This window comes from Xiphias gladius, chromosome 14 (genome assembly GCF_016859285.1).
Source record: "Xiphias gladius isolate SHS-SW01 ecotype Sanya breed wild chromosome 14, ASM1685928v1, whole genome shotgun sequence".
NCBI classification, from domain to species: Eukaryota; Metazoa; Chordata; class Actinopteri; order Istiophoriformes; family Xiphiidae; genus Xiphias; species Xiphias gladius.
The window spans coordinates 21,274,191-21,287,298 of NC_053413.1; the positions used below are offsets into that span (position 1 = coordinate 21,274,191).

The 13,108-nt window shown below is 39.0% G+C and overlaps 1 protein-coding gene across 1 annotated transcript in view; it reads right to left on the reverse strand.

Annotated features, from left to right (window-relative positions):
* Window positions 1-5,409: 5,409 nt before the first annotated feature.
* The window catches only part of LOC120798985 (retinal-specific phospholipid-transporting ATPase ABCA4-like), a 38,935-nt gene continuing 31,236 nt past the window's right edge, over window positions 5,410-13,108 (reverse strand). Inside the window, exons 37-47 of the mRNA XM_040143784.1 lie at window positions 12,905-13,028; window positions 12,306-12,435; window positions 12,049-12,169; window positions 11,184-11,246; window positions 10,649-10,755; window positions 9,419-9,560; window positions 8,003-8,137; window positions 7,602-7,705; window positions 7,294-7,386; window positions 6,627-6,876; window positions 5,410-6,272 (exon numbers count right to left, since the gene is read on the reverse strand). Coding sequence (XP_039999718.1) covers window positions 6,156-6,272; window positions 6,627-6,876; window positions 7,294-7,386; window positions 7,602-7,705; window positions 8,003-8,137; window positions 9,419-9,560; window positions 10,649-10,755; window positions 11,184-11,246; window positions 12,049-12,169; window positions 12,306-12,435; window positions 12,905-13,028 — 1,386 coding nt within the window. The 3' untranslated portion in view covers window positions 5,410-6,155. The remainder of the gene's footprint in view (window positions 6,273-6,626; window positions 6,877-7,293; window positions 7,387-7,601; window positions 7,706-8,002; window positions 8,138-9,418; window positions 9,561-10,648; window positions 10,756-11,183; window positions 11,247-12,048; window positions 12,170-12,305; window positions 12,436-12,904; window positions 13,029-13,108) is intronic.

Sequence of the window (13,108 nt, forward strand, 5' to 3'; positions counted from 1 at the left end):
CATAAGTTATTCTCCACTTGTTGATTGACTCTGGTACGAGTGTTGAAGTGCGCACAATGAAGGTTTGAGCCAGCAGCGTATTTCATTTGTATGTTTTTGGGGTTTCACGAGTACATTTTATGCAGCACGAATAATATGGTGTGTGGGTGAGAGAGGGGAAGGGAGAAATATTTGCTCAAGATTTCTCAAGGGCAGCTCCTGCAGCCTCAATGGAGACAAGAGCACACACGTACGAGTCGGGAAGCTGCACAGTCCTGATGCACTTTAAAAGCACACTCATTCAGCAATTCCTCATATGAGCCCACACATCGCTCAGACTTCAAAAGACACGTTCTGAAGGTTCAGGGCACAGAACTGAGTAGATCACAGAGCGATGCCTCAGCAGAGGTACCTTATTTAGTTGACATCAGACATTATTGGGGTATTTTCATAAACCTGCCGCCCTCATTTGGTCGGTTCCGGGTCACAAACAGGACAGAGACATTTTCAAAACCGCATAAAAACTTCGACAAAGGTGACTGAGTTATCAATGTAGGGCTTTTCTCCTTATGAAAGTAGCACTGACGACTGTCCATCCGATGAGAATTTGGTTGGACGAGTGCGTATCGACCAACCAATCGCCCAGTCGAACCGGGACACTACAGCCCTTGTCAGCAAAGTGACTGATTGATTACCAACAAATGATTGATGATCCCAGCTTTCTCGGGGAAAACACCGTGATGAGGGTCGTTTAGGAAACAGCTGAGCTTTTGCTTAGTGCTGACTTTATTGATGGGCGTGTTCCTCTCTAACCTCTCTGATTCTATAACATTGCGGACCCGTAAGGTTTAGATGGCTCAGTGAGAGGATTTGTCTCAATATATGTAGTAATAATACCAATACAATTGGACAAATCAAAGTATTTTTTTTGGATACGACCAATAAAATATGGCCTGTTTTATGGCAGATTTGAACAATCTGAAATCTTAAAAATTGTTTTCTGTAATCCAGTCTCAGTATACAGTACCTTGCATTTCATCCTCGTAAGCCCCGATGGCCAGCCATTGATATCCAATTGAATAATAAGAGGAGGGAAAAGAATTGAATTTTGCAGAAATGAATGAACAAACTTTAAATAATTCCAAGGTTATAAAACGTATGTACAGGTTTCAAGGTCTTGTCCTGTTATTGTAGATATAATTCTCTATCATTCTCGTTCTTTGTCCTTCTCTTTCTCACTTTCTCGCACAGACAGTAGAATATATAACACACACCAATCTTAACACGCCTGTCCTCCTCTTGGCTCGTACATGGGACAGCAACTTTGTCTCTCATCCAGGAGTTTATTTTTTTTTCCCCGCTCTCTACATAGATACACCAAAAAGCCTTTTCTGAGTCCGTCTTTCGGCCGTGCCCCGAATTAAATTTATGACGAAAAAAATCCACAGCTCTGGCTCACAAGCTAAAAAAAAAGGACTTAGAAAAGAGCATTAAATGCTGTAACTCGAGAGTCAGACATATTCCGCCTCCAAGAAGCCCACACATCCTGCCTCACAGCAGCGTTAAAAGCTGAACTAGTATTTTTCTGATTTATTCGATTCCTGAAAAAGACTAATTCACATCATTGACCATAATGGAACATTTATTATCGTTACAGCTTCCATTAAGACCTGTACCATTATCATAGCTACAATTTTACAGACTGAGCACCCGATCATCGCTTCTAATTTTCATCAAGTCTTAATGTCATAGTGATTTTACAATTCTAAAATTGGATTTAAACATAACTTTACAATCATCAGTCAGCCCTGGTATGAGACAGATAAGACTTTGTACTTGATTTTGACTTTGTATCTTGATTATTTATTGATGCTTAACCGTAAGCAGAAATCAATACCAGGTATTAAGTCATGTCAGTTATGTTTATGTCACACATTTGATACGGAGGAAAATTCAACGTGTTGTACATGCAAGCGTTATAACGTTTTAATGGGAGGCCACCGAATACTGTATAGATCAAGGCAGACAGACTTTTGAACTTCAGGACAGTTTTATTACCTCCGCCAAGGAAGTCATGTTTTCATCCGTGTCTGTTTGTTGGTTTGTTCGTGGGTTTATTTGTCAGCGGGATCAAACAAAAACTACTGAACCGATTCGCTGCGAACTTGGCGGAGGGATGGGGCATGTCCCAGGGAGGAGCCCATTAATCCGGATTATTTACTATGAATTTGAATTTTTCCCCCTGAAGTCTGGTGTATGTTGTTTGAGACTGGCCTTGGAGGAGGTATGCACTCCCCTGAGTACCATTCTAGTTTATATTGGAATCACTGCAATGTAGAATGAATTTTGTAATTAACACAGTTTATCACATAATTAACTTTATGTATTAATCCAGGGCAGGAAACCTTGGATCAATATACGGTATGTATGTGATTAGGAGAGAGTGCTGTACTACAGAGGGTGATTCTGAAGACGAGCAAAGGCTGCAGTCCTTATTAAGCTGGCAGCCACTGGTCCTGTCAAGTCCCCGCGGCTCTTTTTTTCTAGGATGAACAGTTTCTTCTCTCTACACTGTAACAGTAGTGCTGAGGTTTGTCTGACTACCCAAAGCACTACAGCAGTCGGGTTGCATTAGACAATATGGCCTCTGTGAAAGAAGAGAATTCTGTGCAAGGATATCTGTCAGTTAGATTATGAAAGCAACATCTGGACTGAAAGTTTTGATATTATCACAATATTAAAAGAAAAATACTTCATATTCTTCTTCTCAGAACCGTCATATCACCCGCTGTGCACACTACCAGATGAGTATGACCAGGGAATCTTTCATCAGTATTTCAGTACCTGATATATAACAAGCCAGAAAACAAGGATTATCTGTCTTTCACATTATATGATAATATTTGTTTCATATTTTGGACAAAAATCTGTATTATAGTGCTATAGTTTATGAGGCCGGTTTTAAAAGAAACACATCTCTTGGTTTACTAAAAGTTATGTGAGTTAGGCAGTTTTCCACTTATTTAAGTCTCAATTATATAGGCTCCAGCAGTAAATTAATCACTATTCTTATATTTGCATGTATAATATTCAAAGGTCACATTCACTTCACTTTCCTTGTGTAGCTGTTGTTCCGCTTGCAACTTTAGTCTTTCTTAACACAGACTATGTTTCATTAAACTGCGTTAAATTAAAATTTCAGGCATTTAGCCGAAAGACGTGATGAAGAAGTGTCAAATTAAAACAGTAAGAGCCAAGGAGTCTGAAATCGACACTAATTTTGCAACAGTTCCAGTAGATTGACGTCTTGCCACATAGAAAAATGAGGCCACAGAAAAGGATTTAATGAGAGTAACAGCTGTGCGCTGATGAATGGCAGGACTTGATTGCTATATCCATTTTTATACTACTTTATATTTCCATTTCATTACAGTTCAGAGGGAAATTTTGTGGTTTTTTTTTTACTCCATTACATTTATTTGACAGCATACCAGTTAATTTGCAGGTAAAGATTTACATAAAAAACACAGGGTAAACTACTAAGAGAATATAAAGTCGGTAAACGAAGCTTAGCACCACCTCAACCAGCTACAACAGTAAAATGCTGCTTTCATGCTAATGTATCAGCAACAGCAATCACTCAACATTTAAACTTGTTGTCGTCTTTCGGTAATTGGCACTCTGAATAGTCTTCTGCTTTACGGGAATTTAAGAAAGTCTTTTACATGCTGACATTTTGCTACTTTTTCTTACAGGAATAGTTTGACATTTTGGTAAACATGCTTATTTGTGGTAATTAGCTTAGTTTAGCAAAATGGTTAGAAGCAGGGGGACAGTGTTAGCTAGGCTGTCTCTCTCTAAAGGATAAAATGTCCCCCGTGAATGAGCATGTTTATACTATATCTTATGATATATATACTATTATATAGTATATCATTAATTACTCATGCATTCATTTTTAAGCATTTTACCCTTGCAGCTTGGTTAGGGTGAAACTAATTTTTACCTTTTTTCACGGAGCTGCAAGTAATTATGGATGAAAGTGCTTGTTATTTTCTCAACTAATTGATTTTTTGGTTTGTAAAACTCAACAAAATATCACAATTACTTCTCACAATTACCCAGAGCTCAAACTGACACTTAGAAATGTCTCTTTTTTTCTTTTTTGTCCAACTAACAGTCCAAACCTAAAAATAATTCAGTTTACTGTAATTTAAGGTGAGAAAAAGCAGCAAACTGTCGCATTTGAGAGGCCGAAACCATGAACTTTTGGTCATGTTTGCATGAAAAATTACTTAAACTATTAACCAGTTATCACAAGATGCTGATTTTTTTTTTTTTTTTTAATTGACCAATCAACTAATTGATTAATAGAGTAGGTCCTTCAGATTGGTAAAATAGCTGTATTTGTCATAAATTTACTGGAGTAGAAACTAAAGTGTTTTTTAGAGAAGAATAAAATGGAAATACTAAAGTAAGGTACAAGTACGTCACATTTGTACTCGAGTACAGTACTTGAGTGAACGTAACTAGTTACATTCCACCACCGTCCATAATGTTGTTTATAGGAATTTGTGTGTTAAATAGATTTTGGTTCTGATACCAGAGACAACTAGAGGGTTGATCAGTATACCACAGACTTCTGCCAAGGCCAGTCTCAAACAACATACACCAGACTTCAGAGAGAAAAATTCAAATTCATAGTAAAAATGATCCGGATCTGCCCCAAAATTTAATGAGGTCTTCCCTGGCCCGAGTTTCCTCCCTCCACCAAGTTCAGTGCAAATCGGTTCAGTAGTGATCCTTCTAACAAACCAACAAACAAGCCCACACGGGTGAAAACATAACCTCCCTGGCAGAGGTAAAAACAGGTTTCTTGCCTCAGCATGCTATAAATTAGCCCTTTTCAGTATTCAGCAGTATACAAAGTCACATTTCACAGCCTGTTACAGTATGACTTGTTTGCCCTCCCACAGTGACACAATTCATGCTCATCAGCTTCATCCAGATGACCATATGGGCAGGAGAAGAGCATCGGATCCACACCAGAGAATTCATTAGCAGGCACGAATAGCACAGTGCCATCATCTCACTCTTTCTTTGAGGTAGCCAGTGAAATTTCAGACCAGTTGGCGGCCTGAGGCAATGACACCATCACTTGTGGCAGAAGAACAGTAATTGGATTATGTATCGGGTAAATCCAGGTTGCGCCAAGCCACAGCGTTGCCTTGACCCTCAATACAGAGCTGTCTCTGAGCCACTCTACTGACCTGCAGTAGCTTTCTTAGGTCAGCAGAGCTAAAAACCTTTAACCCAAAGTAGAATCTAGTGGCTTTACTCAGTTTAGCAAGGCACGGCTGAAATATTTAATGAAAAATAATGCACTTCACATATACTTTATGAAACTTTTGACTGTTTTATTTGGGTCTGATGATGCAGTGCAAATCAGCTAGGCAAGACTGCACAGAACATTAAGTATAAAGCATGTTTAAGGTTTATTTGGCCAGATACAAAATAGAATTCCTCTTTATTTATAGCTACATTCATCTAAAACATAATTTTTCTCAAATTGAATCATTTAAGAGGATCATTTTGTGATATTTTGTACTGACTGGGGAACAACATGACATGGCAATGTATGAAACACGGCAGGCAAAGACATACTTGAATATACAGGAGTAAATGACTGAATAGGATGGAAGCAATAGTAAACATGTTTTGCATTCAGACAGTCAAAACAACCAACATTAAATGACACTTCAACATGGTAAATAAAACTGAGGTGTGTGTGTTAATGTAGACATTGTCAAAAATACTGCTAAGGTGTTTAAGTATTAATTACACACACATATATGTACATATTTATACAAATTAGTCAATATAAGCAGACATATATTTTTGATATTTATATATGTTTATATTTCAGATGCTGAATTCTCTTTATGCATTAGTTTCTGCTGTTTAAAAGAACACACAATTTCATGTCGTGTATAAGACATGCTTGGTTTTCGATAAACTGTTCTAACAGCGACTTTGGCAGGTAACCAGCCAGGCTCAACTCTCTCTATTAACAAAGCAATTTGGCTAGAGAAATATAAAAAGTGGCGGAAAGTTAGCTTACTGCCCCGGAAGGGAATACCTCTACATTTGTCCCTCTACATTTACAGGTGACTTTTTCATGTTTTCCTCTTGACTGGCGCAATCTTGATGTCTTTTCTTCCTCCTGCCGTTCGTCTGTGTAACGTACCGTCCTCGTCCTCGCCCATCTGTTGCTTGGCAAAGTTGACAAACACCTGAACAACGGAGAAAGTGATTCAGTAAACTGACCTCGATAAAAGGATCAATAAGAACACTTTTTTTCCCTCCCCTATTGCACAAAAAGGAACGAAATGTATCTGCTCAGGATTGATAGTCATAGTTTAGTTATTTCCAGCATAGTCTTTGAGCTATTTTTAAAATGTCATGTTTAAAAGAAGAAATTAAAAAGTTTTGCTTACTGAGAAGAAAAATATATTTTCATATTGAATCTAATCTAATAGTAGTAGTAGTTTAATAAGTTGTCAGGAGGCGATTGAATATTGTTCCTTCACGAATGTTATGAGGAATAATTCCCTTACATTCATTAAACAGTGAAGTCTCTGATGTACCTGGTCCAGTGTTGTCTGAGAAACAGAGTAGTCTTCGATGCTGAGCCTCTCTTTATTGGCCACCACCAGCTGAAATATCCTGGCTAGGGAGGAGGAGGCAATCTCATACTGCAGTGTGTTGTAGTGCTTCTCCCGCTGAACACAGCCGGGGAAGCAGCTTTCCATGAAGCTCTCGACAGGCTCCAGTTCTGGGGACAAGCCAACTTTAGCTGCCTTGATTTTCATGGTCACTATGTAGCCATCACCAAATCTGGATAAGGGAAACGGCACATAAAAATTAAGACATCTTTATGGATATATTGTGCATTTTCCAATACTTTATATTAAAATGTACAGATTTTACTACTTGGGAAGTGCCATTATATCTGGCAGTTACTTCATTGTGGACCAAAAATTCTAACCAATGATACAGTAGATGTGTTTTTAGTCTCTGCAGCTGTTGTACAACTTCATATTATTAGTATTTTCAAAGTCAAAATGTATCTTTCTTCATATATTAGGGGTACCCACAAAAAGTCAGCTCTTTTTGGAACATACATCTTGATGCATTATGAATTGTCTCTCCCATACTATTGAGATACCCTCTTATTTTTAGGGTTTTAACTCCCAATATTAAAATAGTATTTAAACGTTGTAGAAGCCTGCTAAAACACCTAAAACCTCTTACTTGTATTTGAGATGCTGGATGGTACCCAAACACTTGAAGGTCCCATTAACCATGATGGCCAGGCGAGTGCAGAGGGCCTCACACTCCTCCATACTGTTGGAAAATAGCAATAATCCCATCTTTTAGAGCTGTTATTTCATGCATATAAGCAATAAATTATAATTTCACAGACCTCTGTATTAAAATCAAGAAAAACAACGATCTAGTCATGACTCCATCGACAGTTCTGGGCAGAACAGTTAACTGTGTTTGGTCAGCTGCCGCAGCAGATGTGTGCGGTGAATTAATTTCATTATTAGATACTGAACCTGTGTGATGTTAGCACCACGGCCCTGCCGTCCTGAATGACACTCATGATGGCATTCCACAGGAAGCGTCGAGAGTGCGGGTCCATCCCTGTCGTTGGCTCGTCCTAAACACACAGAGTCACAAACAACCAGCAAACTTGACTCTCTGAGCACATAATTCCATATGAGAGAGAGACCAAATCCTTATCTCTATCAGCATATGGCATAGACCTTAGATTTATGCCAATTTGAATAGAACTCAGCTGTTGCCTGCCAATGTATGAAACATTTGAGGGCCAGGCTTGACTGAACCCATATGGCTTCCCATCTGGATCCATAGACCATTTTATTGAGAAATCCCTGCTTAAAACCCCAAAACCAAAATAATGGACTGATGAGATCTTTGTCATTGGCTAACTCACCAGCAGCACCAGCGCGGGGCAGCCAATCATCGCAATAGCTGTGGAGAGTTTACGTTTGTTGCCTCCACTGTAGGTCCCTGCACAGCAGCCAGCATACTCTGTCAGACCCAGCTTCTGGATGCCCCACTCAGCCACCTACCAGGTAAAGAAGATATGTGTTTGGAGGGTACTCCATAACAATGCTATTGCAAAATTAAAGGGAAAGAACAAACATTAGCATGTTCACGAGCATTGCTAGGTAAGGCCAATTGATGCAAATTTCAAAGCTTTACAAATACTGACTCTTTAAACCTTGTCCCGACAATCAGCAGCCATGGCCCCCTCTAAGCAGCTGCCTAGCGCTCTGAAAATTAAAATAATTGAGGCCCACAAAGCAGGAGAAGGCTAAAAAAGGATAGCAAAGAATTTTCCGGTACCCATTTCCCTCAGTTGGTAATGTAATTAAGAAATGACAGTAAACAAGAACGGTTGAGGTCAAGTTTCGGAGAGAACTGTTCGTACGATTGCTAGAAAGGCAGATCAAATCCCTGTTTGACTGCAAAAGACCTTCATGAAGATCTAGCAGACTCTGGAGTGTTGGTGCACTCTTCTACTGTGCAGCGACACCTGCACAAATTTGACCTTCATGGAAGAGTCATCAGAAGAAAACCTTTCCTGCATCCTCACCACAGAATTCGGCGTCAGAAGTTTGCAGAGGAATATCGAAACAAGCCTGATGATTTTTGGAAACAAGTCCTATGGACTGATGAAGTTAAAATAGAACTTTTTGGCCGAAATGAGCATAGGTATGTTTGGATTGAAAGAAAAGGGTGCAGAGTTTCATGAAAAGAACACCTCTCCAACTGTTAAGCACGGGGTTGGATCGATCGTGCTTTGGGCTTGTGCTGCAGCCAGTGGCACGGGTAACATTTCACTGGTAGGGGAAGAATGGATTGAATTAAATACCAGCAAATTCTGGGAGCCAACATCACACCGTCTGTAAAAAAGCTGAAGATGAAAAGAGGATGGCTTCTACAACAGGATAATGATCTTAAACACACCTCAAGAGGTTTTGCAATGGACCTCACAGTCCCCCGACCTAAACATCGAAAATCTGTGGATAGACCTTAAAAGAGCTGTGCAAGATGTCCCAAGACACTCACAGAACTAAAAGCCTTTTGTAAGGAGGAATTGGCGACAATCCCCCAAACATGGGCTGAAAGACTCTTAGCTGCTACAAAGAGCATTTACAAGCTGTGATGCCTTTTGGAAATCAATAAATCTTTTATTCGCTATTCACAGTGACAGAAATTTGGACCAGGGGTGCCCAAACAGATAAGCTCTCTGTCTACGTCTTAGCCAAATATTTTCATTGGGGTAGCAGAATGAGACACCCTTAGACAATATAAGATGTAAAGCGGCTGGTTTCCTACTCACTCTGGGGATCTCTGACTCGGGAACCCCTCTGAGACGAGCATAGAGGTAGAGATGCTCCCTGCCAGTAAGGAGCTCATCAATGGCATCAAACTGAGGGCAGTAGCCCATGTTCTGGTGCACGTCCAGAATCTCTGTCAGGATGCTACAAAACAAGACACACTGCAGTTGCCATTCATTGCATTGACAGAGCATATAACACTGTAGGAATAACCAAATAGCAATCAATTCCGAGTATGGTTAGACTGTATGACATTATTTAAAACGTCATCTAGGACTGAGAGTATGCTGATTCCTATGGTCAAAATTATGTCAAATCTGAATAAATAAAACAGGACAACTTAATCTTCTTAATTATATTTATTTATTTAATGGATAAATCTGTTTTTGTCATATATATTGTACATACAGGTAACTTCGGGCAGAAAGACCCGTAGGCAAGCAGCAACTGAAGGCAGCTGCAACAAAGGCCTGGCAAAGCTCCTCCTCAAGGGAGGAAACTCAGCATTTGGTGATTTCCATGGGTTCCAGACTTCAGGCACTCATTGACTGCAAAGGATTTTCATCCAAGTAATAAATAATAATCCTTATAATTATATTGGTTTGTCCAATTACTTTCGGGCCTCTGAAAATAAGGGACTCTGAAAATGGCTGTAATTCTTACACAGTTAATGTGATATTTTTTGTTAAACCCCCTGAATTAAAGCTGAACGTCTACACTTCAATCACATGTCGATGGCTTCGTTTCAAGTCTATTGTGGTCTGCAGAAGCAAAAATACAAAATTTTTGTCAATGTCCAAATACTAATGAATGCATAACTGTATGTATGCATGTGTTCTGACAAGAATTCTGAGGGTAAAACTGGGAACTTTTAAAAAGTTGGCATGAAAATATTTTTTCATTAGAATACTGGCACCAAACCCTCTGCTCCATGACAGAATTTGGTTTAGGGCTTTAAAAACTTAATTGTCGATCATTACCTTTTTTCCCTATTTAGAGAAACACATGGGTTTTAATCACAGACAGCAAATTATATTTAAATGACCTTCTAGGTCTTTAAACTTTTCCTACTCATTGGACTGTTTCCAGTTGTTACCCATCTGGAACTGTGTGCAGGATAAACCAAAAGCAAAGATGGTTTTTTTAAAAAAAAAATAAGTACCATCCAATCCAGCCCTGAAAAAGGTTTGTGTTGTATCGTCCAGGGACAGAAATGACTGATGTTTATGTACCTGTAACCAGCCACAGTAGCCTCCCCGGAGCTGACGTCACAGTCACCAGTCAGCATTTTGAAAGTTGTAGTCTTTCCAGCTCCATTAACTCCCAAGAGACCAAAACACTAACAGGACAAAAGACAATCAGGCTCTCAATACAAAAACACATTCAGCTGAGATACTGAAAGTGAAGCACTGAAACAAACTCACTATTGAGAGAATGACTACTGATAACCTTACAAATCTCTAATATTCTGTTTGGCTTCATAAAAATGACTAGAAATGTACATACATTTTTATTAATACTTTCATGTATAAGAAAAATGGAAATATAACATAGATAGACACACCCAGACAAAATTAGACCATAGGTAAATATACTTAATTATGCTGCCTGCTAATGGTATAGGACAATAACTGCATATCAACTGCATCTGTAGGTGTCTGGTTTACTTTACTAAAAGAAAAAACTTGAGTACTGGAAATTAAAAAAAAAAAAAAAAAAAAAAAAGCCAGAGGATTTGGTAGCTCTCAGTGAACTCAGTGACTTTACCTCTCCTGCAGGGACGCCAACACAAATCCGGTCCACAGCTGCCCTCTTCCTGCCCACATACGTCTGTGCAGAGAAGGCAGGGAAGCATAGTGACTCACTTTATTTGTGTACTCTTTAAAAGTTTATTATCGGTGATAAACAATATGCTGGTTTATTTTTTTAAAGGATTAATCTGCATATATATATTATATATCATCTTTAGCATGTAAATTTTTTTGCATTATATGTGTTTTTATATATTTACATATTATACATGTATTCCCTTCCTTTCTTTATCTGCTGTCATTTGCTGTTAATGCTACAGTTCATCATAATAATAATTTCTATGAATTAATATTTATTACGTTATGTGCTGTCAGGCTTGTTAAGGACTTGCCGACTTGTTATTTTCCCATTGTTTTGTCTGTATTGTTGTGTCCATCTTATGACCTCCTTTTTTGGTGTGTGTGTGTGTGTGTATTTTTTTTTTATTATTATTTCTTTTTAGATATAAACACCTGAGGTTTGCCGAAACATTGCCAATAAAATAATGGAATTAAAGGGGAGCTGTAATTCTAATATGGGATTGTATTTGTATCCAGCACCCATCCCACCGAGGTTTTGTGGATGTGCACATGAATATTCTGATTCAAACCTCCTTTTTGCTCCTTGGCACCTCGGGGGGAATGACATTTCATTTAACTGTATCTTCATATAAATCTGGATGAAAGCTGAACTAAAACATTGATAAAAAATTAAATGGGTTTTCAGAATGGCCAAAAAGAAACCACGGAGTGTATTTTACATACAGTTTCTATTAAATATAGAATTGGCATTACATGAAGTTATGTGTAGTCACAGACCTGTTCGAGTCAGTGATTTTTACCTTACAGAGGTCCCTGATGTGCAGGATGTCTGTCTTGCTCCCTCCATCATATATTCTCTGCCTCTCTGCTGCCACATCATCATCTTCATCTAGTGTTGGAGTCTGCTTGTAGTCTGATAACCTGGAGGGTACGAGAAAATCATCTGTCAGCAAAATATTCAGTACAGCGGAGCTGCGCTTCGTTAAGAGCTTGGCGAGAGGTTGGGATGCTGTGTATGTAAATCTGTATACTGATCTGGGTTAAGCCAGTCCCTTACCAGTGGTCCAAGAAGAACCGGTACTGGATGAGAAGATTGAGAATAAAGTAGACAAAGCCCTCCACCGCCATGAAAGCAACGTTTCTCCCTACAAAGTCCCACCGGAAAGGGTCCACGGTGTACTCTTCACCTGGAAACAGAGGTCGAGGTCTATACTGAAAACGAACCCTTTGTGCAGTGAGTAAAAAGAAAACCCCGCATGATTTTATTTTATATATCTCACAGGCTAAACAAACAGAACTTTTCCGGATAGTGAGTGAGAACAGGGATAACTCATATTAACTACAGAGTCGTTTGTCGCTCAAAATCTGACATGACTAAGGAGTAGCTGGTCACAAACGACTAGAATTCTGATTAATAAAGGTTCGTATTGTAAAACTTTTCCTTTCTTCCCACTGGAAAGAGTGGGATAATTGAACAATAACTCAAATGGCTTATGCAGTGTTTAGTAATTACTGCAAAGCCAAACAAGGCTCCTAACCAAAACATTTATGTGAAACATGTTTAGTGATGGAAATGATGCTGTATATCATGAAATGCTGATGGGAAACTCGTGGAATTTCATCAACTAAAATGACGCAGAAGTACACAGTACTTACCAAACCTGGCATAAACGTCAGTAACAGCCTGGTTCATGGCCATGTCTATCAGTCCTCGCCCCAGGCAGAAGTGAGGAAACACCAGCAGGCCTTTCTTCAGCCACTCATTGAACATCAGCAGAGACTAGAAACAGAAAAGCAACGATACACATTCATTTCGCTGAAGAGCAGGACTGATACTAGACTTTGACATAAACATCAGAC